Source organism: Excalfactoria chinensis, chromosome 8 (genome assembly GCF_039878825.1).
Source record: "Excalfactoria chinensis isolate bCotChi1 chromosome 8, bCotChi1.hap2, whole genome shotgun sequence".
In the NCBI taxonomy this organism is placed as follows: domain Eukaryota; kingdom Metazoa; phylum Chordata; class Aves; order Galliformes; family Phasianidae; genus Excalfactoria; species Excalfactoria chinensis.
Genome location: NC_092832.1, coordinates 9,665,317 through 9,691,877, shown reverse-complemented (window position 1 = coordinate 9,691,877; position 26,561 = coordinate 9,665,317). Strand labels below are relative to the sequence as shown.

At 40.4% G+C, this 26,561-nt stretch overlaps 2 protein-coding genes across 3 annotated transcripts in view; one reads left to right on the top strand and one right to left on the bottom strand.

The window, feature by feature from the left end:
- The window catches only part of PKN2 (protein kinase N2), a 54,795-nt gene extending 39,801 nt beyond the window's left edge, over positions 1-14,994 (bottom strand). Inside the window, exon 1 of one of the 2 annotated variants that reach the window (XM_072342784.1) lies at positions 14,905-14,994. Coding sequence is in view for 1 of the 2 variants with exons in the window: in XM_072342783.1 (XP_072198884.1) it covers positions 12,300-12,518 (219 nt within the window). In the remaining variant the exon portion in view is untranslated. Of the gene's footprint in view, positions 1-12,299; positions 13,109-14,904 lie in introns of those variants that run through there. The other variant, XM_072342783.1, reaches the window with a different exon arrangement.
- LOC140255613 (uncharacterized) overlaps positions 12,644-26,561 on the top strand; it is a 430,899-nt gene continuing 416,981 nt past the window's right edge. Inside the window, exons 1-2 of the mRNA XM_072343365.1 lie at positions 12,644-12,983; positions 14,387-14,477. Of these exons, the coding sequence (XP_072199466.1) occupies positions 12,644-12,983; positions 14,387-14,477 (431 nt within the window). The remainder of the gene's footprint in view (positions 12,984-14,386; positions 14,478-26,561) is intronic.

Here is a 26,561-nt window from a genome sequence, read left to right as displayed (position 1 = left end):
GCTATTTTGGTTTGGAGTTTAACCTGTTGTATTCCCACGAGTATCTGCTGTGTGTTTCCCTATAATGAGCTATCTAATCTAAACCACATTGTCTTTAGCAGACAAAAATACACAAACTAACTTTCAACTGAAAAAGCAGCAGGAGCGTGACTTCTACTTGATCACAAAGAGCAGCACGTTCTGACTCAATACATGGTTTTAGTAGGAATGTATTTTCCAGTTGTATTAGAAAGAGAAGGGTGAGTGTGGCCACTGAGGCTTCCTCAAGCATTCTAATAAAGATGTCAAGATGCTAATTCACTAGAGGAAAATAAAAATCAGTCCCAATAATAACAAAATTAAAACTACACAAGAATAAATACAATATCTTCCAAAATAAGATACTGTGCTTAGCTCAGGCTAACATCCTTTCAGCTATACGCTTCTCTAACCTCTCTGAGAGTTACTGGTCTCTTCCCCACATTTCCCACTGAGAACACCAAGAGAAGTGTAAGAAACTGGCATTATAAAAGTATTCTGGGGTACAGCCAGTGCTTCTATTCAGACATAGGTTCTCCCCGTTTTCTGAACAGCACCACAACAGCCCCCTTCCCCTTCTGCCAGCCACAAGGGAGGTTGAGGAATCATTCCCATATACGCCATTGAAATGCTTATTGCTGCTGTAACCCCAATTTGCAGAAACTCCTAATAGATGTATCTGATTGTGCATGAAGATTCAAGTATATTCATTGCAACTAAAAAAAAACAAACAACACTTAACTGCTTTAGGACAGCAGACAGCTTATTTTTTTAACAATGGGAATTTTCATAAAAGTAATCAGAACATTTAACATCTTCAATGCTTATAATTAGCAAAGCACAAGACAAAAAATAATGATGGAAGTCTGCAGACAATACTTCAATACTTTGTGTTGGATGGAAATGCAGAAGAAAATAGTTCAGAATATGCATGTGAATAACTTAATTTGGAATGTAGATGTCAATAGATAGTTTAAAGTGCGCTTACTTGAACAGCTGCATAAAGTTGAAATTGTCAGTAAATTCATTCAGGTAAATGAACACACAAGCAGACAAGTGCCAAAACAAGTATCATATTACTTTTAAGTCCATAAACATTATCTATTACAGAAAGGAAAGAGTTACAAAAATGTGAGACCACTTACTCGTCTCTCCCTTGTCTTCCTTCCATACCCAAGGTCATCTGGTTCAAGAATCAAATGAGAGTTAAAGAAACCACTTCCCACGTGTGTGGCAGCTGCTGCCCTGACCATGTCACTGAGCTACTCCCATCAAGAAGAAACACTTCACAAAGAACTTCTTACTATCAGTGCTGGCTGCTAACCTGAGATGACAGTGAACAATACCCCACAGCAGGTCAGCACTCCTTGTCCTTCCACACATAAGAAACTTAGAACTGATTATTTTTTCTCGCAGCTGACAAATATTTAGTTTGACTCAGGCTAACTGGTACGAGTAAGGAAGTAGAGAAAAAGAGTTAAAAAAACCCAATGCTAAAGTATTTTGAAACTTAAACCAGACACCCTTTAAGCAAGTTTCATATTTCCAGCTCTTCAGGAGATGAGAGACTTAAGAAACAAATGCTAGCAACTTAAAAAAATATATATCATTAAATAATAAGTTAAGTTTCAAGAACAGAATTTAAACTACCTTCTTAAGGATCTCTAATTATATAGATATGCCAGTTTGCAAACCATAACTTGTAACACATCGTTATTCTCAGCCTTGAACACCAGCTTCAGATGAGCTTATTTATAAGCAATAAACAAGCTGAAATATTGAAGAAAACACGCTTCCATTAAAGGAGATTGCCGAGTCCTAAATGGGCAGCAGTTCAAGAATGCTACACTAGTAGTCAGGCATGTACGATTTACAGTACTTTTACTTTTCTACTGCTGCCACTAAGTTTAGAACATGCCCTACAAAAAGGCCTTGCTGATTTTCAAGTGTTCTGTAGATCCGCAGTACACTTCTTTTGGTACTTTCAATACAAGCCTTTGACACCTCGCCTTCAGTGTGACTGACTCTGTCTCCTATAACCTTTCGCTAGAATCTCTTTTCTGTATTCCTTCTCCCCGTGCCATTAAGCCCACATAGTTACTCAAGTTCTCCAAAGAGCTGACAGCAGGAGCATTGTCACAAACGATGATGTACTTTTGTCTTTTGTTTTTAAGAAAAACTGACACTTCTTTGTCATCATCTCCCTTAAAATGTTAGCCTACACAGTTTGAGAAGTAGGGAAGAAATAATCCTGTCATGTCACATGCAGATGCATCTGTACGAGGAACATTCTCCTCAAATGCATTCCACTTAATTGCTTTGCAAAGTCTTCCACATAAATAAATGTTTGAAGTAGAAAAGCAATGGACAGTTTTACACACTGTGCTTGTAAAAAGAAAAAATGACAGGCCACACAGTCAGTTCACATTTCTCTTAAATTCTCCAGACATGTTTTGGAGCTCTTTGGATTTATGTTACTTAAAAATCCAAGTGAGAAGATAATATGCATCACAATGATGAAAGAGGAATTTCAGTCACACCTCCAATAATATGACAAACAGTTTGAGTCATAAATCTGTCACAATGGAGCTATGGTTCTCCTACTGTGACAGAGAAATAACAAAGGTAGGCAGAAGAACAGCACTATTTTTTTTTCCATTTAACTATGAGCTGGCAGAAAGGTTCTTGCCCAGAAGAACAGATAAACCAGTTGGCAGCAGAAGGACTTGGGAGCACCCAGAACCACCCAGAGCCCTCCTTTGGCTTATCCTGAAGATAATGCTCACCCCCACTGCACTAATTTAAAAAACCATGTCCACAATCCTGATGGCACAGCTGGGTTATGATGAAAAAACGCACCCACAGTCTGTCAGTGTGTACAAAGAAGAGGAAAACGAATTGATAATTTTGAAAACATTTAATTACGTTGCTACCTTTAATGTGTTCTTTGTGCACAATATTTTCAGGTCTTTCCTCCCCTAAATTTGGCTAAACCTCCACCACACAGCATCGGAGTCCCCTAATTAGAGCTTTAATTGATGCTGATCACTAAGAGCTGTTCTGTTATTGCAAACATTCACCTCTTCTTTTTTTCCCTACTAAATATTCAAATGGCTCGCAGCCATTGAACTATTCAATAACTGAAGTATACCAATACCTCACACACTTCATTTACTTTATGGACAATAACGTTATATTATTTGCACAGTAAGTTTTTTTGTCACTCTAAAATTTGATCCCATCTGTTTCAATTGAATACCTGCTTTTTTTCCCCCCTCTTACTTAGTTACAGAAATAACAAGATGACCGAATGTTTTCAGAACTGCTATCTTGCTCTCCAGGACACAGAAGCCATAGCATGAACTTCTGAAGCCTAGTAAGTAAAGCTGTGGTGGTATCCCCATCATACACCCTGCACACTGCTACCAAACCTTACTGTTGTTCTCAGTCTTTGTCATCAAAGTAAATGTAACTACATCTGCCCTATGCATAATATCCAAATTAATTCCATTTTCAAGGTTTTTGCAGTTAAATAGGTTCTTATGGTCACATGCAGGTACCATGATGCCTTCTGCTTGAAAAATGCAAAGCTAGAAAAGAATTGCCACAGACAGAGCATGTTGTTTATTATCTGTATATTCATCTGCAGCACAATTGGACTCTCTTCACAGTCTCTAGCAAAAACCACATACACAAAGTAAATCTCGGGCCTGTAATCTGATGAATGTTTTACTACACAAACCAGCATCACACGCACAAAAGCAGCTCTGAGGAACCAGCAGTCCTAGCCACTCCTAACAGCTTGTTCCTACCCCAGACTATTCCCTGACGTACGCCAGTACAAACCTTTATATGGCCACACAGTTAGTTGGACTGTGAAACTGATCAGCCTGAAAACTAATTTAGGGGGAAGAAACAAACAAAAAACAAAACCAAACCAAACCACAACACAAAAAAATCTCCACAAACATTCAAACAAAGCTATCAACAAAATCTGTTCACAGTATAGCTGTTTGCGCAAGTGTAAAGCAACACAACATGGCACAGAACCACTTTTAGCAACAGCACCAGCTGAGGAAGTCTGACACGATTAAGTCTGCATGTGCAAAACTTCCAGTTGCAGTGTGCAGAGAACAATGAACAAGCAGAACTTTTCCATCCTAAATTTGTCACAGCTCTGCCTGGGATTTTAGTCATCTACAGCAACAGAACTAACTGAATATACCTTTCTACAGTTTTCAAATATACCGAGTTGCTAAGTTTGCCTTTAAACTACAGCACCAGTGACACGCTAAGCCCTACAATTCTTTCGTGCTTCATTAAGCAATTTGTGTTTAGGACTTAAAAAACAAACAAACAAACAAAAAAACCAAACACACAAAAATAAGAGACAAACCAAAAGAAAAAAAACCAGCACTTTTCTGCTGCTTTCAACCATCAAACAAACAAAAAAAAAAAAAAAAAGGAGTCCTTGTAATATATACACAAATTTTATAAAGATAATAAGATAATACACACTGTGGTGATCTTTATATATTCCAAACATTAATTCTTACAAATTAAATTAATTCTTACAAATTAATTAAAAACAAGCCATCGCAGTCCGAGAGCTGAGCAACATTCTCCATGTTGTATGCCCAGCACTAACTGAGAAAACATTCCCGTTGTTTACTGGACTTATAATCCAGATAAGAAGTTCCTCTCTGACCTGATCTGCTCCAAAGTATTCCTGTCACATTAGCAGAGCCCTGTATCATCCATCAGATTTATCTCAGAACTTAACGGAAAGCTGTCCCTGAGCTCTTCTCAACTTTATGTTCAGCAAAGCCACTGGTTCTTCTAGTTTCATTATCAGGTTAGTGTGTTCTTCTGTTTAACAGACTTCATTTTAAGTCAGAATCCTTTTGCCATGTTGGAGGAGTGCAAACATTTGGAAACCCTGAACAGAAACATAAGTTTGCTTCAGCACTGACTACTGCACATAATACTACAGGCATGAAGCAGACACTACAGGCTTTCCAATTTGAGCTCCCTGATTTGTATTTATGTAGAGAACAAATCAGGAATTTAAAAACCAATGCATTGAGAGTGAGGAAAGGTTTATGGAAACCCACAAGAATTAGAGGCAGAAAAAACTAACTAGTTTACTTTGTCTGCATTCAGGTTTGTTGTTGTTTCTCCCACCTAAAAACAAAGCAAAAAAAAAAAAAGAAACCCAACAACATAACCCAGTTTTCTGGATTTGCTTAACAGGTCAGAGCAAGTCCTCTCTGGGTCTGCCACACGTTAATCTTCCTATACAGCAAACCAAACAAAAGCAACTAAACTCCACCCAAACAGGAAAAAATCTGTATGTACCAATCTTCCATAGCCAAGGCCTTCCCAACAGTCACTGCTTATTTGGTACCTCTAGGTTATTTCTATCATATCATGACCTTCATGATCAGCCTGGTCACCATTCTCCACCACCCATACCACATACCTGAACATCCCCCAGGCCTTGGAAGAGATTTTCTGCCAAACCCCTACAGAGCTACATCCTTCCAGCGCTCCTTTGAGCGCTCCCCTGCTACTGCATGTCCCCAGACAAATGGCTGAACTGCTCATCCCAGCGCTTTCTCTTCCTCCCTGCCTTTCCATCACTTACTTTGTCACATGCTTTCTTGTGGCAGCTCTTACTTGTTCTCTGTTAAGCAAAGCTTAGTGCAAAATGATTCCAACCAAGAGCCACAACTCCTAGGTACTAGAGCAGCACAAGTAAGTGCCTGTAATGGTACAATAAAGACCTTTAGCATAGACATAGTTGTTTTGCTGGAGCTACTTATGCTAATATTCCTGTTTTCTCCCCCAGCTGCCCAGCAGAAGTAAAAAACTCCACCGCCAGGAGCATATTTTGCCATCATGGTGCATCCAGTCACTCCAGGAGCGCTCTGCTCTGTGCATCACTGTACAACAAACAGAACTACAGCCAAAGTGGCCATATCCTCAATGCACAGTACACCCCCTTCTGTATCTAGTGTCAATAAAAATACTAGTTATGGCCATGTTCTTCAACACCATCTAATTATCCCTACTGTGCTGCAGTAACAGATTGTTCACCCTATTTGCAAAGGTAAATGCTTTGGCCTGAATATCCTAGTTTTATCCTCTTCTGTTACTACAGTACAGCAGCAGAACAACTCCCAGCAGAGCTGATCCATTTGGCAGAAGGTAACTGTGCAGCTGCCCACTATCCTGTTCACATTAGTGTCTGCTCAGCACAGAGCTCAGCCATACACCCCAAGGCAGCTGCCAGAAGCTGTGCTGGCAGTCAGTAAAGACTACAAAACTGCATTCGTCTGACACAGTCACAGGATTCCTGAAAGTTCTGGAAAGCATCCCAAAAAGTACCATGAGAAAACGCACAGAGCATTTGCTTCACAGGATGCATGTTCACACTGCCATGCAAGTATTCCAAATCACTGGTGAGCCATCACAGCAGGTGATCAGGAACCAGAGAACTGCAGTAACCTGAAATGATACGGATGTGTGGCAGTGTGACACACTTATATTGACACACTCAAAATAAACACACTGACCAGATGTAACATTATGGTAAGAGCATGACCAACATGCTTTGACTCTGGGTGCTATTAGTTCCTGTTTCAGTGTAGTCCTTCTGAATCACAGCTCAAGGTAGCAGAAATTGTGGATTCCACAAGATAGATTTCATTTCTTTTAGGGGAAGAAAAAATATAAAACCAAAAGCAAAGAAGCTGTTTTCCTCACGGTAGGAAGTGCAGACCTAGTTTTCAAAATAAATAAACAAAACTTCAGAATATCATAGAAATGCCTGTTACAGAGCAACTAGCTCACGAGAGAAACTTCAGCTTAGTCTGTTCCTGAACTCATTCACTTAATAGATCCATACAAAGAAAAGTGTATATAAATATTTTGAATATATATTTGAATATGTTTAAAAAGAATAGAAAATTAAAAGAAAGAAACATGAAAACAACAACCCTACCAGCAACCAACTTTCAGCACTTGTACAAGTGAGCTCTGGGAAAAGCCAAAAGAAAAAGCAGAGACCCAAATGCTGCACAGAACACACCATAAGGCTTCATTACTTTGAATCTAAGTAGAAGCCATGTAATGTCTGAGCCTCTAATTCAGCAAAGCACAGGGACACTAAAGGAAGAGACTCCTAATCCCATTATTAAGCCCTTAAACCACTATTCCCCAATGCAAAAGACATGTTTACCTAGTTATTCCACTACAGATTTTAGGTTACATTATGTTGAATGACCATTCACAGTGTATACAACTTTTCCAGCAGGGCTACTAAGTATACTGTACCTATATGTACTTTCCTACTACCCATCACTAATGATGTTAAAATATTTGAGTTCAAATAACAGAGCAGGGTCCTAGAAAGACCTCTGCTCCTATGAAGAAAATTAAGCTAAATGTACATAAGGATTTATATGAGGTGTGGACTTCTGTTAGCAGGCAGACTGGCAGAATTCAGAAGATGGGGGAAAAAAAATCCACAAACCAAAACAAAACCAAAAGCCCAACCCATGCACCTACCTAAAGGTATTTTAAGGACTGTTTATGTTCCACTGAGGACAGGATGTATATTTTACTAATACAAATTTTGAACACAGTACTGTTTAAAGAGTAATGTATGCCCACAAATGGAAAAAAACTGAAGTGCTTCCCTAAATTCATCAGTTCTGGAAGCGTTTGTAGGGACCTGAGAAGCCACACACCTTTTAGTGTCTAAGCTGCAGCAGAATGGTTTAAGGTAATTTCACCCAAATGTGACATTTTCTTGTTCAGATGGAAGAAGTGTAATGCAAACTTATTTGAGGCTAATCTGTCCTAGCTGAACAGAAGCTGAAGGTAGTCTTATGGCTGAATATCCAGCCTAATTACAATGGCTGTTCAAAACAAATTAATTAGGTTACTTGTACCTTTTTAAACTGTCCTTAGGCACTTGACCACAGCTAATAATAAATACCCAGTACTCGTTATCTCTTAAAAAGCAAGCATCATTACCTCTGTTCTAGAGACAGGGAAATTGAAACATGAGTAAGCAAAGTCGTCTGCCTAATGTCACCCAGCAGCGAGCAGAGCAGCCAGGAAGGAAACGCAGGTCTGCAGAGATGCATCTGGTAGCTCAGTCCAACATGGCGAGCTCAAGCACCTCACTTTATGTACGTTTATACAGAAAACAAAGTTGTCCTCTTTGTTGCATGCAGATAACAAAACACTGAGCATTCTTCAGTCACATTCATTTTATGGATATTCTCATCTCAGATATAAAAATGGAAAAATACAGCAAATAGTAAAAACTATACAGGAAATGCCATCAAGTAAGCATAAGCTTCACTTTACATACATTTCACTCACGGTATTGTTCATTATTCCTTTAAACAAACAAGTTGGCAATGGCCTTTTAAAAATGACTCTAATGTGAAATGGACATTTCCAAGGTTCCTGACTATAGCATCTGAGCACTAGGTGACTACAGTGCCCATTAGGGAAGACATCAGTGAGGAAGAAAGGAAAAATCCTTTCATACTGACCAGTCCATACTTAGAAACACTTTTTGCAAATATTTTATGGTTTTATAAATGCGTGACTTTGATGGTGTTTGAAAAACTCTTTCAACCCAACTACACTGCGACATGGCAAACGCTCCCTCTTGATCAACTGCTGAATTCTAGCAAATGAAAACAAGTGATACACTTTTTTAATTAAGTAGGAATTGTTTTGGAAGCACAATTCTGAATGAACAATTTTTCCCCCCCCTTAAAATAAATCCTGTAACATTAACAGCAGAAGTCTACAAATGAAAACATTTCTATTACTCTCTGGGAAAGAAGTGGTAGGGAACACCCAGAAGCACGGTCACTTTACATACACAATGGCTTCATTTAAATGGCCTGAGTAATAAGTTCTATTAGGCAGGCCATAGCAATTTAGTATGCTGACAGCTATCGTCACTTAAAAGAAAGCACAAATGTTTAGAAATGCACACTACCTCAACAGCTATATATATATATATTTATATATATTTTTAGCAGTGATTTTGAAGAGGCAAAGTCAGCGTTTTTTGTATGGAATTTAAGAAGTTTTATTTCATGGATGCTTTAATTTAACAGTTAACTGCATTGTAAGATAACATTTTTTCTTGTCACTTCCAGCAAAAAGCAAATGGTTAAAGGCTCTGCAATTAGCCTAAAAGCAAGCACCTGCGAGGCCACTTTACCTGCTGGACAAAGCTCTAAAGGGATGCAAGCTCAGAGAAGGACAGCTGAATTTTGGAAGGGAAGGCAACATCAGCAATATAGATTCTTACCCAAGATCCTGCCCCCTCCTACAAAAGAACCTGCACTGGAGATAAAAAGGAGGTAAAAAGGTAAGCTGGCGTTGTGAGTTCTCAGCCAGTATTTGGCAAGCAGAAAATCTTGTTGGTGATGCACTAAACAAAGCATACTAAAAGGATGTTTGGTTACCACCAGATTCATGTTCTAGTATGTATTCGGTGACTACTGAGGAGTAAGTGGTGTGATTTGTGACTGGAACAAAGTTATGTGAAAACTTGCTTAGAAGCAAGAGATAGTTCCCACTGTTTGTGAAGTAAACATACAAGGATGGAAAAAAAATGCTTTGTAGCAGTCGTAGGACAGATGCGGATATTTGCCAGCAAATGCATTTAAGAAACAGTTCTATCACATACGAAGTCTTTTTTTTTTTTCATAAATTTAGATATATAAGATTATATAAGTTTAATGCGTGTGTGCATATATGAGCACACACACAAAACTCATTGTGAAGAGAAGTGCAAGCAAGCTGTTTAAGGCCTGTTAGATTAAATGGTGTTCATTTGGAAACAAGTGCATATGTCACATCTGTTTTATCACTTTCTTTGCAGCAGTTAGTGATTTTGCCCTTTTGTTTTCCCTATTTTCCCCAAACCCACTTCTCACCACGTTAGTCAGCAACTGAGAGAGTCCCACTGATTAATAAGGATGGAGCCACTTTCACTAAATGAATCCCAACCTCACAGTTAACCACCCGCAGCACAGCGGAGCACTCGGGGCCATCACAACAAAAGCACACGGAGCACAGAGCAGTGTCAATAAGCCATACGCTACGTTTATCACTGGCTGATACTTGTGATTTGAAGACAGGAACAAGCACAGCGTTAGCACTGTTTAACTGCTTTCGGTAGGTCTTCATGAGCATTATCAAAACATCTAAACCTCACACGGTTCAAGATCTAGATCAAGCCACTTACCAGAGGCACTCGGCTTTTAGCACAGCCTTGCATTTTACAACTTCCGTACCCTTCCATACAGAGTTGCGATATGCACATAACAGCCCAGATTAAGCACAAACAACTCTGAGGTTGATATCCTTTAGTTTGAGGAAGTTTTCTCTTGATGTGACACAAGTAAAATGGCACAGCTCACACTTCACTGTAGTTCCTCTTTCTTTGGGAACATGCCCCTAAAGTAGCTTGTATACGTAGCTATATGAAGAGTGATTTGCCTTTAACTCATGGGGAAAAGGCTATTGAGATTTTTGCCAGTATATGCCGCTGAAAAGAAAGCAAGACTTTCAAAGCTGATGTGGAAGTTCCTCTAAAAGAAATACCTGAAGTTAGCTGTTTGACAAAGCTTAAACACAAGTGACATTTCCACCCAACTTTGTAACCTTTCTGTTAGGCATCAGGACTAAATGCTAAGTTACCATCTATGATGTGGGAGACAGCCTAACCAAAGCATCCGATCCACTTCTTTTTTTTTTAAAATTAAATATCTATCATTGCTGTCAGTGTCATCTTCCCAAAAAGATGAAATAAAAACAAAAAACACCACCCCCGAGCAAGAGATCCCTCCCTCCAACACAACCAAGCCCCTCTACTTGAATCCCACCCCTCCTCAGAACTCCTACTGTAGCTCTGCCCCACGCAGCTTACCTGTAGCGCTACCACAGTTATATTCACACAGCTCACCACTTCAAACAGGTTTACCAGCTTACATATCATCGTATCAAGTTTGTATTACCATAGCGATTCTTCCTAGACACTTTCGTGCCACTGATTAAAGTTCAGCACTCTGCATGGATCCTTAGCCTTCAGCCATCTCGTGTGCTGCAGTCTCAAGAAGGACGCTATGATGTCCCCATTGTGCCTTCCTTCCCTTTGTTACTGCACCGAGCAGAGCGCGAACATTTAAATCTAGCAGAGGATTTCTCAGCATTTGTGAAATGTTTCCTTTTTTAAGCGTGCCTCTCTCACTTCTATTCAAACATGAATTTCAATGCTTTCCATTTATGGCCTTCTTAGTTTGGTTAATTGTCCAACTAACAAATCCGGAGATGCATTCTTTTCCAGATAAACCCTAACTCACGGGGATTAAAAAAAAGAAAAAAAAAAAAAAAAGAAAAAAAAAAAAAGAAAAAAAAAAAAAAGAAGAAGAAGGGGACAGAACAAAACAAAAACCAGAAAACAAGTGCTCTTTACACAAGGAAGCGGAAGAGGCAGCAGGTTGGGCTGACATTTGCAGATAAGAGCACAGTAGCGAAGCGCCTGAATTTTGCCTATGCCTGCAGCTGACAAGCGGGGAAGTAGCAGTTGCACGGGGCACTGCCGGCCCAACTCGGAGCTGGAAGCAGCCGGCCATGGGATCCGGGGGGCTTGTTGCGCAGCCACAAGAACCCTCGCCGGGTGACCGGCGGTGCTTAGGGACCATTTTCTCCTCCTCCCCGCTCGGAGCTGTACGCCCGCACAAAGGAACCGCTCCTGGTTCTGCGAGGAGCGGCCCCGGGCTCCAACCTGCGCGGGAGCCCCCCAGGACCGCCCCTCCCCGCTCGGCCGTGCCCGGGACGGGCGGCGCGTTCCGCTGCGGGCGGCCGGGGGCGCTCGGCAGCCGCGGGGCCGCGGGAGGGCGGGGGGCGCGGCGCGGGCCGAGCCGGAGGGCTGCGGGGGAAGGAGCGAGGGAAGGAGGGAGGGAGCGAGCCGCCAGCAGACAAAAGCGGGTCGCGGCCGGCGGCGGGGTGGGGCCGTGACCGGGCGGCGGCGCCTTCGCTCTCGGGGGAGCGCGGCGGGAAGAGGCCTGGGGTGGGCGCGGGCTTCCTCCGCCCCGCCGCCGCCTCCCCGGCCCGGCCCGGCCCAGCGGGGTGGGCGCCCGGCGGCGCGCCGAGCGGCGGGCAGGGGGCGGCGGGGCGCGGCAGCCGCATCCTCCCCGCCGGGGAGCGCGGCTCGGGCGGTGCCCGCCGCTTACCTGCAGGTCGGTGAAGAGGATCTCCCTCTCGGCCGCGTTGGACGCCATTGCGCTGGGGTTTGAAGTCCGCACCTGGACGCTGCCGCCGCCGCCGCCGGGGAGGGGAGCGAGGGAGGCGGGTCCGGGGCCGGGACTAAGGGCGCATCGGGGGCGGGGGGAGCGCTCGGCGCCGAGGCAGGGGGACGCGGGAGGGGCCGCCGCCGCCCCCCTACCGCTCATGGGGGTCTCTCCGGGCGCTGTGCCGCGGTGCGGTGCGGTGTCGCCGTGCGCTCCCTCGCCCTGTCGCGGCGCTCCGCCCTGGCAGCGCTCGGCCGCCGCGGCTGCTGCTCCTGCGGCCGCCGCGGATGTCGCACCATTTGGCTGTCACCCTGTCGCAAAAGCGGCGCTGCTTTGCGGCTCCCGGAGCACGTGACAGTCGGAGGGAAGACGCGGGGGGGGGAGAGGGGGGAAGCTGCGGGTGTGGGCGGGTGGCGGCTGCTGCTGCCAGGGGATCCCGCTCCGCGGCGGGCGCGAGTGGCGCGCTCCCTTCAACAGCGCCCCGCTCTGCAGCGCTCCCCTCAGCCCTCGCATTCCCGTCGGCTCCTTCCCGCGTTTCCGTCCGTGAATCCCCGGTTCCGAGTCCCGTTGTTTCGCTCAGCGTTGTCTCGGGGAGGGCGGCGCGTGGCGCGCCGCTCGCGCTGTGCTGTGCAGCTCGGCCCCGCTGAGGGCAGCTGAACCCACCGGCCGTTTGCAGCTGGACCGAGCCCGGCTGCCTCGCGGCCGCAGGGGAAACGGCCGCGCGCCGCCCCGAGACCCGGAGCTGTGGGCAGGCACGGTGCGGGGAGCAGCCAACGCGGTTCCCCGAATCGTATGAGGGCTGAGGGACAACGAGCGGGTGCCCGGTGAGTTCGGGGCCCGGCGGTGCCCGGTTAGTCCCCAGAGACAGCCCTGAGAGCTTCGAGAGCGCCGCCCGTGAGGAAGCGGTGCCTCTTCCCTCGGCGGCACGTGGCTCCCGCTTTGATACTCTGTTTCCTGCCTGTGTGTGCCACCTGTTCATAAACGGTTTTGCTGCCCGCTCTGTACGCACGCGGTCCACCCTCCGTTCAGCCGTTACACAGTGTGCTAATTGAGCTCATGCAAAACGCTGCGTGGAAGTAATTAAAACTCTTTTCGCCCGTGTCGTTCCTGCCAGGCTCCTTGAGGTGTTTCCAGAAGGTAGGTCTTCGTGCAAGCATTCGTGCTTGCTGTGATCATTTCAGTGTGTTGCCGCAGGCCCATCAGAGCCTGCTGGAGAACTGTAGCTTAAATTATGGAGGGGGGGAAAAAAAAAGGAATGGAAGAAATAATAAAAAAAGTAAACTATTAAGTAAACTATTACAATTATTACAAGCAAATTCCAAACGTGCTGTTCTTACACTTCCACTGAGCACTGCACAAACTTCGCAACCTGAAGTGCCATCTGTTGTGCAGTACAGGAGCATCTGATAAGTGTCTCCATGAGTTAATTTTACATAAAAGCAGAATTAAGCTATTTCTCCCCTGACGGTGCACAGCTGTACACGAGTGAGATGTCTTCCACTGTGCTGAGATTACAAATAAGCTTGCACATATACAAATTTTCATGCAGGCTTCGTTCACTGAAAGCCAATGGCGCTAATTTCTGTTTTGTGTGGCCACACTATCACTAAATATACTTATCATATATGTGGTCCCTTACTGCTGCTCATCTACCAGCCTGCTGCTATTGCAGAGGAAGAGGAGTGTACGTGTATGCTTTATAAGATGTGATCAGAGGGAAACACAGAGTAACCCAAAGAAACTTGTAGGTATGTGAGCAGGCGTCAACAGTTAGCTGAACTCTGAGGCTGTCTGAAACAGGCAGCTGATTAAATTCATGCTCAACCTGGACTGCCATTGAGTGAAGGATAGACATAATTATCCCTGTCAAAACAGGACCCATAAACTCTTTTTGCATTCCTAGTGTGATTTATGCAACTTGTAAGGACAAGGTCCTGGATTCTTCTATAGAAGCGTATTGGTACAAGAATTGAAAAATGAACAAAATGTTGTTAGCAACATCTCTGATAACTAAACTGTTCTTCCTCTAGATTCTGGAAAACACAGGGCAGTGCCGGACAACCGTAGCTCTACATTTATGTATTCTGAAAGTGAATTACTGAGCAAGAGAGAACATTCCAAGTGAGTCTCAAAATAGAAAGCAGCTAAGTACATAAGTCCATGAATTTAGCATTATATGGAATCCTCAGTTCAGCCCTTGCCTTAAGATGTCCAAATGCTTTTTCTTCATTACTTATTCTGTTGAATCATCCCTTCAATTATCAAACTGGAAAAGCAAAACGAACAAAAGGGATGACAGTACCCCGGCTAAGTTGCATTTGATTATTTCTTTTCTTTAAGTTGTTTAATTAAAACCTTTATCCCAAAGAGCTGGAAGAGTAAATTCCCGTGAATTTCAACATTTTGTGTATTACAGAGCATAATACTATAATAGGATGGAAAGCACCACAATAATAGCAGGGTAGCAAAGTCCTTGGCTACAAAGAATGAGAACAAGCCCAAATGCAGCAGCCATATACACAGAAATTAAGGAAAAAAAGCTATTTACCTTTGGCAAACCTCAGGCAGGCAGGAATCTCCAGCAAGACATACCCTTACCTCCACTGCCAACCCTTAAATGAGGTCTGGGAAGAGGCGGATCCTGGCTCCAATCCTTCTGGTCATTCAGGTACATTCCATTCACCTAAGCTCCCCTGGTTTGGCCTTGCCTTCCCACCAGGTGCTCAATCACTGTTTCAGGCCCTGCCTTAGCATTTCCACTACACATGTGTACCTCATGAATCCTTGGGTGTAATACCGAACTCATTAGCGAGATATCAAGGGTACTGTAAGCAAAATACAAGATATTTTTTTTTTAGATTCGGTCTAACTTGTCCTTTATATTATAAAGGGGAGAGCCTGATTGCACTGAGTGGTGCTTATAGCACTTAGGATGGGGGGTATGTGAAGAACAGCAGACACATGTAATTGTGATATTATTTTACTTACTGATATCAAGATGCTACCAGGAAAAAAAGTCTTTCTTTAAGCTTCTGATTAGTCTTGCCTGTTTAAATTAGTGATGTATTCTAAAGGGGCAACAGTGTATAAATGTGATTGGTGTGGATAACATGAATGAAGAAATGAGATCCACCTGTTAGTAGGTGAGTGAGGATACAGCAGTTTTAGCCAAGCCCCCAAATTTTTAAGCACAAAATAAGATCTAGAAGTTAATGAACTTAGTTTTGATAAAGGAAAGATTAATTAGGTTTGCAAGCAACATTGATACTTGTTAAAGAAAATCCTTTTACCTCCTTTTTTTCCCACTCTTCACCTGCAAAGCGGGAATACTAAAATTCACAGTGCAAGTCTAACTTATGTGAGCGTTTTCTCTAAGTTCTTTTGCTTAGGAATAAAGGTAAGTGTATAAAAGAAATGTAGTCCTGCTGTCAGCTTTCAGGGTTGTGGTTTTTCTTTTTCCTTCTTCAATTCACTTTTCAGTAATGTTGGCATTTGTTCTCCCTGACTAGCAGGTATAGAAACATTACTCTTGTATTTTAACAGTTGTTATTCTAACCTGGAATTGTATCTTCTGAAAAGCCTATGACATCCTAGAGATGTCAGGCATGGGAAAAATGAGATGAACATGTATACGTAACATTTTAATTTTTCTTTAATTTTTACTTTTTACCTTCCTATTTCGCTTCTCAGATAACTGTGGAGGTAGGAAACTGCTTTTCTTCAAGAGCTTCCAGTAATAATTCTTGCAATAAATTGAGAAGGAAATGTGTTGAGGTTAATATCATTTAATATAATTGAGAATTAATTTCGTAATCTTTTTTATACCAGGCCTTGCTGGTATTTAATAAGGAAAATGCTAAATCAGGGGGAAGACACCAAAGGTGTGGGTAATTTTAGTGCGTTTTGTTTGAGAACGTTGTTTCATTTATTGGAAACTCACTTCTTCCACAGTATTTCTTAGAAGCCAATCTGAGTGGGTAGTTTTTCAAGGGGAATTCCATATTAAAAATACAACAACTAATAAACAAAAGAAATGTAAGGAAAAACAACAAAAATACACATATAAACAAACAAAACCCAACCTCCTGAGGGAGAGCATGAGAGCTCTGAGGCTGTTGCTGATGTACCAGTGACAGTGAAGAGGACAAGAGGACGTTTCCAAACATAAAACTAAAGTGAGTATGTAAGTTTATTTATCTCTTCTTGTGCCTACTTGCAAATTTTGTGTATTCCTAAATTATTCATTTAATACTCTTAATTACGTAGCTAATCTTCACATATTTGAGTGAGTTACTATGACGTAATCGTAGATCTGCTACCAGTTGCAGTATGCTTTATAGTTAAACATTGCTTTCTGGATTTCCATACCTATTACCCAGGGCTACGTGTAGCATATTATCACCCAGCAATGTAGACAGATGCCTTGAGGAGTAGAGTGCAACAAACGTTATCTGTTGTATTAATTCTGGACCTTGGAAAGACTTGCAGCAAGTGAGAAAAGAGTGCTGGAGGGGCAGGAGAATAATTCCTGTTCTTATCTACTCTTACAAGGAGAAACTCTGATTTATGAATGAAAGATAGTGCTTGTGAAAAGAATGTGTCCTACCTGTGTAGAACCACCCGGAAGATCAGGCCTTATTTCTTTAAAGGAGATCAACTTGGATTATTTGAAGTAATAACAAAATGCTGTATGTCTTTACATTAAGGCTATGATCCCACAAGTAGATCAACAGGATGGATCTTTACACCTATGCTAAGTCCCAGTGATTCTAATTAAACTTGATGATAGGATCAAGCTTAACATACTCAGTGCTGTTTCTGCAGTGAGCACAGATGGGCTTCTGTGTTTTTATTGAATCCACTGAAGTGAATTGGGCTTGGTGCAGCATTTGTAACGTTAAGGCCTTATTTTCTATGAATGCAGATAAGAGATCAGTACAAGCAAGGTAACCATTACCTGTACATGGTTCCTAACCTTATTTGCTTTCTTTCTATGAATAGTAAGAAGTTAGTATAAACAGTATCTGATCTAAAATACCCTGGTTCATTAGAAAAGTAAGGCAAGATTCTGTGAAGATGCATTCAAGTGTGACTCATGTTATGCTATTATGAAGATGACTTTCTGAAGAAACACTGGTGATTATGACCTCCAGTTTTTATGGGGTGACATTAGAATACTGGGGCTTTGGTGGTGATTGAAGCATTTTCACATGTGGATTTCAAGTGTGCGACTTCCCTTGATGTTGTGGAAAATCTAATTCCTATAGAGTACTTTGCAAATACAAAAATAAAACAATAGACAAGCACAAAAGCAACAGCAAATTTAAACAAACAGGAACACCACAGAGTTTGAGAATTATAGTATATCTGAAGTTGCAGTCTGTGTTTGGAGGAAAGGGAAATATGTATTGCAAGGAATGAGTCAGACGTGGGAATCCCCAGAAAAATCTCAACCGAGTAGAGCATCCGTGCTTAAAAAACTGCTGCAAGGACATCTCTGCATGCTTTTGAGGTTGGATTTGACCTATCTTTGTAAGATCTGTTATTGCCAGCAGTGCTAACCTATGCAGATTTGCTAGCAGCTCCCATCAGAGTACGCAAAAGGCAGAAGGTTGTGTCCATTCTCCATTGCGTGATGGTGTAGACGGACTGGTCTCATCATGTGTTATGGAGGATGGCGTGTGGACTCAAGAGTTTTTTATTATCCGCAGCCAAGTTTAGTTTGCTGTTCTGAAATCTACAGCAAAAACTGACAGAGGCAGAAACTGAGAAGGGATACTGATATGGTACCATGCCTGGTGATGCAATGTTCGTACATCAGTGCTTTCTATAGCTCTCATATATTTGTGGACACTGTAAACAACTGTGCCAAATGATCCTGAAACAAAATTCATCAGATATTCCGGCTTAGATGGAAATGATTTTTGGTAATGATTCATTTGGTGGCTGTTTTTTTTCTCTCTGTCTTTATCTCTTGTCAGAGAGAATAATCTGCATGTGTAACTCTGTCAGGGACCAAAGTCTTAAGTAGTTATTAACTTGTACTTAGTATGCAGTGAGTCTGAATTAAAAGGGTAGATCTGTCTTCATTTAATGAACACTTAAAACAAGAGTGACCAGGCAGGTTTATAGCTGGCTGTAATTGTGTTTTCCATGCTTATCAAATAAAAGGTGCCTTTCGTTCTTGTGTGTCAAACAGTACCAAGGGAAAGATGCATTTGGAAAAAAAACTTGTGCTCATACCAAACATGCTACTGATTCCTTCCCACTCTGCTTTCTCTTCTCCACTCTCCCCCCAGTCTTTTATTTTCGTGCTATTGCAAACAAATGCACTCTCTTACAATATAGTGTAGATTGTTTGATTCCCATTCTTGTGCTTTGATCTCAATGGTTCAGAGTAGTTGTTACAGTGTGTTCTATACGTAACCTTAATAAGTTGTTGTTAAAGCATCAATATTGCACTCACTGACTTCCGTGCTTGCTGCAGTGTTAACATGTTAACTATAATGAAGGCATCTTTTACACGAGTGTTAGAATAGTCTTCAACTAGTGGGATGCGTTATTCAGCATGCTCTCATTCTTTCCTGGCTGATTTGCTCCTTGATTTTCATGTGTCTGTTCCCTTTTTCCTTTTCCCCCACTTAGTGGAAATAGTACAGGGATGGAACAAAGCATGAAAATGAAATAGAATGAACTAAAAATAAAATAATAAGGCTTATCTTCCTTTTGTCCTATATTTTCTTTTCATCCCAACATCCGTCTAGGAGGCCAATCTTCAGCTTCAGTGTCCTTATAACCTATTTGATAGGAGAATTTGTCTTAATCTGAGCTAAGATTAATGTAGTCACAATAATGATGGAGACGATGGGGATGTATCAAATATGTCCTAAGTATCTTTGGAACTGTGACAGAATATTGTATGTCAGAAATATAAAACTATCTTAAGAGTTACATAAGCAGTGATATATATATTTTATATAATATATAATATATATATTATATAATATATTTTATATATATACATATACATATATATATATATATATATATAATTAATCATGAAAGGTTTTAGTAACAATTATTAAAAGGTAGCAACTTGTATAGACCTTAGAGTTCATTTCACCATGGACCTAAACACAGCAGCATGTCCAGTGGCTATTTACACCAGCCAGGCATGTAGAAGTTTGTTTAACATCAGAAAAGTGCAATAATAGGCAGGGTAGTAAAGGAACGGTAAGGCTGTATACTGTCGTATGAGATATGTAGAGTTTGGATACAGCAGACAATACATTACAGCTTGGTTTTGTAACATTCAGATCATCAAAACGTGCTTTGAAAATATGAATATTTTGTAAGTATAATCAACAGAAATCATTTGACAGACAAAGGTGAAGCAGAGGTCAGTTGGGGGTTGCCATTCACGGGCTGCCCTTAACTATCTATTGCTTCCCCTTTTCCCAGCAAATCCTGTATTTAAGAAGGATTGTAAGGTCTGTGTAATCATTGAGGATTTACTTCCTTTGGTACCACAGAGCTGCATTCAGCAGCGACTGCTGTTTCTTCTTCTTTTTAATGTACATGACACTTTTAAAAAGGTACAGATGAATGTTACCAGGAAGTGGTTTTGAAAGCAACAAGCATAAATTGATGTTTGATATTTGAATTGTAGGTAGTCGTATGTTCACATTCTGGCCTTGTGCTGACAACAGGCACAGTAGTTCTTCAGAATCTCAGGTGCAGCTGCTGTAAATTGGAATTCTGCTTAATGAGGTCAAGAGTGGTGGGGTTTTGGTGTTTTTATCCCCCCACATGTGCTGGTACAAAATCTTGCTTCTCAGTTCTGTTTTAAAATATAGAGGAAGTCTAAATATTTAATAGTTAGGGTGAAGGCGAAGTCACCACTTCCTTCCCTGGCTGCGTTGAACAGGGAACATAATGCTTCAAAAAAAACCTGCTTGATATTTCTTACTGCTTAATGTTTCTGGAAATTATGTAGTGTAGATTGATAGGTAACCAAAATTAATATTTGAACTAAAGTGCTTGAAAATCTCAGTTTACTCCATTCTGCTACCAATCTTAGTTTTTCATGTAGGTAAAATACTGAAAAGTGTTTATTCATATACAGCTTTCTTGCATAGTCTGTAAGGACACAGTATTTCTAAGTATCTCTAGTAAAAAAGAGGAGAAAATGAATTTGCTAATGGAAAATTTGTTATAAATGAAAAATGGAATTTAAATAATATTTTCTGTATCAATGAAAATTTTAATATTAAATTGCTCCATCTAGTGGCAAACTTCTGAACCTGTTTTCTTTCAGTGCTAGTTATCCCTCAGTGTTTATTATTCCTTTTAAGGATTTAAGATGAAATAATGCTACTTTCCCCCTGGAAGTTCTTTGCTGAGGGAACTCTGTAAGTGACAAGATACAAACCTTGATTTTTCTTCCAGCAAGTTCTCAGGAATTTCACCTTTTACTTCAATGGAAGCAAGCATGATGTGCCTAAGTGTCAGAACTGCATTTGAGTAGCTGGTTTCAGTTATTCTTGGGACTAGGAGGGGGAAGGGAAGAGGTGGATTGTGTCAGTAATATATTCAACAAAGTTGAAGTCTCTGATTCCTTGGCAAATAATTAAAATACACAGTGAATCATAATGCTGAGTACAGTGTACTGAGATGCATCTTGCATTCTAAAATAAGTTTCTGTGGCAGAATGCTTCAGTCAGATCCTGACTGGCTTTGATGTTGCATTTGTTTGTGATAGTAGTGAGCTAATCGAATGATTTGTTGATGTCGATATCATTTGTCAGCAATTGGGATTCTTATGCCAATCAAGGAGAAAGCCCCTGTGTTTCTTAGTCATAGGAAAGTGGGGAGAGAATTCAAAAGGAAAGTGACCAAGGAAAGGCTCTGATGCCTTCTTCCTTTGCATGCCTTGAAAAGACACATTCAGACAGAACAGAAGGGAGCTCTTGAGGAGCCTTGCGTATTTATTTCCCCCTGCCCACTGCTGTGATCTCTTATGCAGCTGGCTTTAAAGGGAACTCATGGACATATGAATGCAAGATCACAGAACAATGAATCAGTTTGAGGGTAGTTGCATAGTATTGTTTTTCTGTGTCTGAATGGGGCACAAAACTGTGCAGCCAGCACCTCGAGTCTGACTGTGAATTAAAAACATTTAAAAATGAAAAGGAAGAAAATGGAAAAGTACTGAAATAGTTTTAAACCAAATTTTAAGTTTTAGATTAAAAAAAGAAATCTGTGCTCGAGAATGAAATGAATGCATTGAGCTTGTGAGTACCCCACCCTTTACTTTTCTCATTCATTTTCAATTTTGGTTAATCTGCCACATAAATAATGTATACACCTTTAATTTCCTGGTAGATTAATTCTCACTTCTCAGTCCAAGTCTGAATGCTCCTTTTAGTTTAAGCAACTGTTCTCTAAACTAGAAGTGTTGCAATTTATTCCAAGACTGTTCTGTTATTCAAGTGAATAATGGAACATAAACTCTGTAGTGCACTTTCACAGACTTCCTCTCCCCAATTAGTTTGGTTACTTAAAATTGCAGATCACTGTTCCTATCTTCTTTTTCCAGGCAAATAAACCCATTAAGTATCACAATTACTTAGCTTCCCTACGAGCTAACGGAAGTTTCCTTGCAATGTTCATTTTAGCTTCAGATGTATACTTTTGGATGAACTTGCAGCCTTTGAAATATAAGGCAACACATCTTGATAACAGTGCATGAGCAAGTAATTAATGTTGCTATGAATCTGAATGGCACTTTTTATCTTTTGCAGTTCTTAAATAGCTGAGGCTTTCCTGGGCAATAAAGTCAACTAGATGTACCCCATCTCTCCTTATTTCTAGTGGCTGAGGGAATCAGGGGTATTCTCTATGAACTGTAATTCTCAAGAAACTTTTTAAAATGGGTATATATTATCCATCTTGATTCTGTTATCAAGATTTAGCAGTCAACTTTTTGTTTCCATATACTATAAACCTCTATCTTATATTCTCAGAGTATAGGCTGTGTTAGACATGGCTTATGGTTCAACTAACCAGTGTCAAAGTTTTCTCATTTACTACAACATGCATTTCTCGATAGGAAAAAGTTTATCTGTTTGTTGTCACACTTGTTGAATGGTTGCATTCCGTCTTGGAGGTGCTCAAAGATAACCTAGCTCTTTTTTCTGTTGTTAGAACCTCAGCTCAGAGGGACATTTTAGCAGTGATTTTGATTTCCAGAGTTTGATTACTGTAGTATTCAAAGCACTAGAAGGTTTTGAGATTGCTCTATCTTAGAACACCAGAAAGTTCCTCTGAATGAATGAATGAATGAGAAACATCCATGGAGGTTTTGTTACTATTTCTACTTTCCTGACTTATTTCAGATCACTGAAGCAGAAAGAATAAATTTCAAAATTAGCTCCAGAAATACTGGAAAACGGTGAAGGCTTTTGCTAATATAAAATACTGAACTGGCCTTTTTGGCCACTCTTTCTCCCTATAGGTTGGGGAATGCAAACTTTTTGCTCCTGGTTTAGGCACACTTAGTGCCACTGATGACTGAGTAGGTAGAGATAAAAGGATAAGGAAGTAGTTGAATTTAAATGCTCATTTGTTCTTCTTTATTGAGATTTAAGAAATGGTGCCAATTACAATAAATTGTAACTGCAGTTTTGGCATTAATACGAATGAAATTTTGCAAATGAATTGTGTATAATAACTTTCTCACAAAGGTTCTGATTTGGCTGGTTTTAGTTGGGTGGAAGTCCTATTGAAATCCCCATTAAAAGCTCTAGGATCAGCATCTAGTCCTTGCCTCAGCTCAGTAATTGTTTTCTTTAATGTGACTTTTTAGAGCACTCTAACAAGCAAGGAATGAACAGCTTATCTTATCAAGATTTATAGTCAATAACTTCTAGTTTTGTGAAGGAGACATCTGGTGTGCAAATAGCGAGGCTGAAGTGATTGTGCATGAAGTAAACAAAAACTTCAGTTAGTTTTTCGTCCTGAATTCCAGCTGAAGAATATGTAGGTAACTCCACCTAATGGAAACCCTTTCATAATCCTGAGCCCATATCTAGTTCTGTCAAATCTGCATTCAGATAGAATTTAACTTAAGTTTTATTTGAACTTCTGTAACCATGATTTCACATTTGTTAAATTTGTGAATGTTTAATAAAAAGAAACCTACTTTTTTTTTTTTTTTTTTTTTTTTTAATAAATAAATTCTCATATAGAGGTTTCAGTGCTTGTTCAGTTCAAATAGAAAAGTAAATATCTATTTGTTTAGGAAATGTCTTCTGTGCCATTACATCTGCAGACAAAGGGAGTTCATTTCAAATTGATAAATGCACCGCATCTGAAATAAATGTATCTGAAATTGCTTGGTCCAGTCACTTTTTGTCTTTTCTCATCAGTCTGAAAAATCAAATGAAACATCTCAGAAGATCCCTGATTGATGTTGTCAGCTTCGTACAGATATTACAGCGTATCTCAGGAGATGTTCAAAGAGGGGCAATAATTTTCAATCTATTTTCAAATATCCCATAGTAAAGTTTTTCTATTGGATTAAACCAAGCCTATTGCTGAAGAGCTATGTGTTTTTGTGCATTGTGCGTTTATGGGTGGGAGCTTTTACATACAGATCTTTATAAGTATGTATGAGGGAATGATATATTGGTGATACTTCCTACTTATATTATGTCATCCCAAAGTGCTTTTCTTTTCTGTAAACCATACCATCTATTTCTTGTATTATAGACAAACTGATTAATTTATTGTCTTGGAAACCACGTGTAACTTGGTTTCATCTCATAATGTATGTATGAATTTTCCAACTGTTTCTAAACAATGCTTCAGGGCCTGATCCGGTAATTCATCGGCAGGAATGTTAAAGTACAGGAAACTGTAACAAAGAAAAACATTTTCTTCCTAAAAACAGAACTTTGACAAGATAGTATCATTAATTCCTATATTTGTTTATTTTTCTCAGCTTGCGAAGAAAGTGGGAATTTTCTTAATGTACTTAGACTGCAGGGTCACGTGTTGATGTGATTTGACTAAGACAAGTTCATGTACTTAAACCACATAAAACTATAGAAATATTAGTGCTGATTTGGTTACTTTTCGGATGCGTTCAGTGAACAAATAGCTGTTAGTCAACAGCATGAAAATGCAGCTTGGGGGACACACAGTCTCTTGTATCCTTAGGCTGTTCATACAAACTCTGCAGGAGATCCTGGGCTGTGGCAGAAGTGGAAATACGTAAGAACTCTAAAATTCTCTCAGGAACCCCCTCCAGTCTGTAGCAGAATGGCTGGCTGATAGCCATGCTGTCGCTGGCTGCTGGCCAGCTCCAGTACACTGTGACCCCTTCTGACGCAGCTTGTGGAGCATGAAGGATGAGCTAATGGTGTTTCAAGCAGCATTAGTGAATCAAATTTTAGATATGGATTCTCACCCGCAGCAGCGTGGAAAGATTCATAGTTTTAAGGAGAAGGATCTAGGCAAGCGAAAGCACCTCCTAGATTCAGACTGCATGTAAGCGAGTAGAAGGTACCCATTCCCTTCCTATCACCCTTGTGTATAGCACTGTTTGTTTATTTTCTTGCTACAGTAGAAAAAGAAATAACTGAATTTGTTAGCGTGTTTTGTATAGGATATTTTATATGTGCACTCTGAAGGCTGCCTGAAATGTAATTATCAGTGTTTTTCTGTCTTATCCTTTATCTAAAACATAGTGGAATATTCTGGGTTACGGGAAAAAAGCCTGTAACTCTTAATTGCTGTTGGCTTTAATAAGGTTAAAATATACTTGTACATTCTAATATGCTGAAGTATTCTCACTTAGAAAGTACTTGGGGAAGAATATTTCCAAACCGTTTCTGAAGAACAGAATGCTGATTTCCTAAATGCATCTTGTAAAAAGTATTTTGCGATCTCTTGAGATCAAAACAATTCTGTCTTGAAAATCCTAAAGTGGAGCAAAACCAACATGAAACTACTCTCAGGATCATTGTGGTGCAGCTTGTGGATGTTCATTTAACAAGGCACCCCAATGATAATGATTTACCAAAATCATTGCCAGTAACATAAGTGAATATTCTTTTACAGTATAAGTTTGCTAAATTGTGTTCTAGTCAGTCTCCATTTGCTTGCTTATTACTATGGTGTAATAGGCAATGCAGTAGTGTAATCAAGTCTTTATTGTATTGGTGTAATTTGCTTGTTTTCTCTATTGTTTCAGAACCATCGCAAATTGTTATGAAATGATTAACACTCATTTTCTTGCTAGATGAATGACTGAAGCTGCTGAGTGAATTTTTCCATAACGTTTTTGGGTTTCTGTGATAAGGAAGTATCCAAGGCCACTCTTTAATTTTGTCTGTTATACAGCAAAGTTTATTTTCTTCTTTTTTTTTAACTTCAGTATGTGCAGCCTGATTCTTTACTGCATAGAATGAGACATGGTCCCTTAATGTTTTTGTACCACAACAGGTATCAATAAGAGTGTGTCCTAAACACTTTTATTCCTATGAACATTACTTGCACAAAATTATAATCACTTATATGAGTGGTGCCATTGTTTTAATCTTGACTACATTTACAGAGATGTCTTCTGTATGTTTGGCCTAGTGAGGCCTGTAACAGTTCTGTTACTATAAAAGGAAAGTCCTTTGCTGAATTCACTGCAAATTGAACTGGGTTCACAGTGAGCAATGATTAAGCTCCACAGTGCTGTTTGAAAACTCATTCTTCAAAAAGAATGACATAATCAGTAAAAATACATGCCTTTGGAGTTGGAAATGGGTGGAGTGCTGGTGCTTAGCATACTAGGTTGCTCCTGACAAGAAGAGTTTGAATAGATCTTAGTCTCATCTGAGGCTTAGATGTCAAGAGCTGTTCCACTGCCTCGTGCTAATGACAAATCAATTTGTGGTTGTTTGAATGTGTTTTATAATGCAGTGCACCCACAACTCCCTCAAGTCCTATCCTGTTTGTGTGGCTGGATGTTTCTAGCCAAGCTAATAGCGCATGAGATTTCTGGAAAAAAAAAAAAAAAAAAAAAGATATCTTGCAGATTGTAACAAACGGTACTTTTCAGTGTCCAGGTGCTTGGAATTCTACATTCAGTTTTCATTTATGAATTGTTACTGAGTTTAGGTAAGGTATTACTTTTACATGAAATACTGC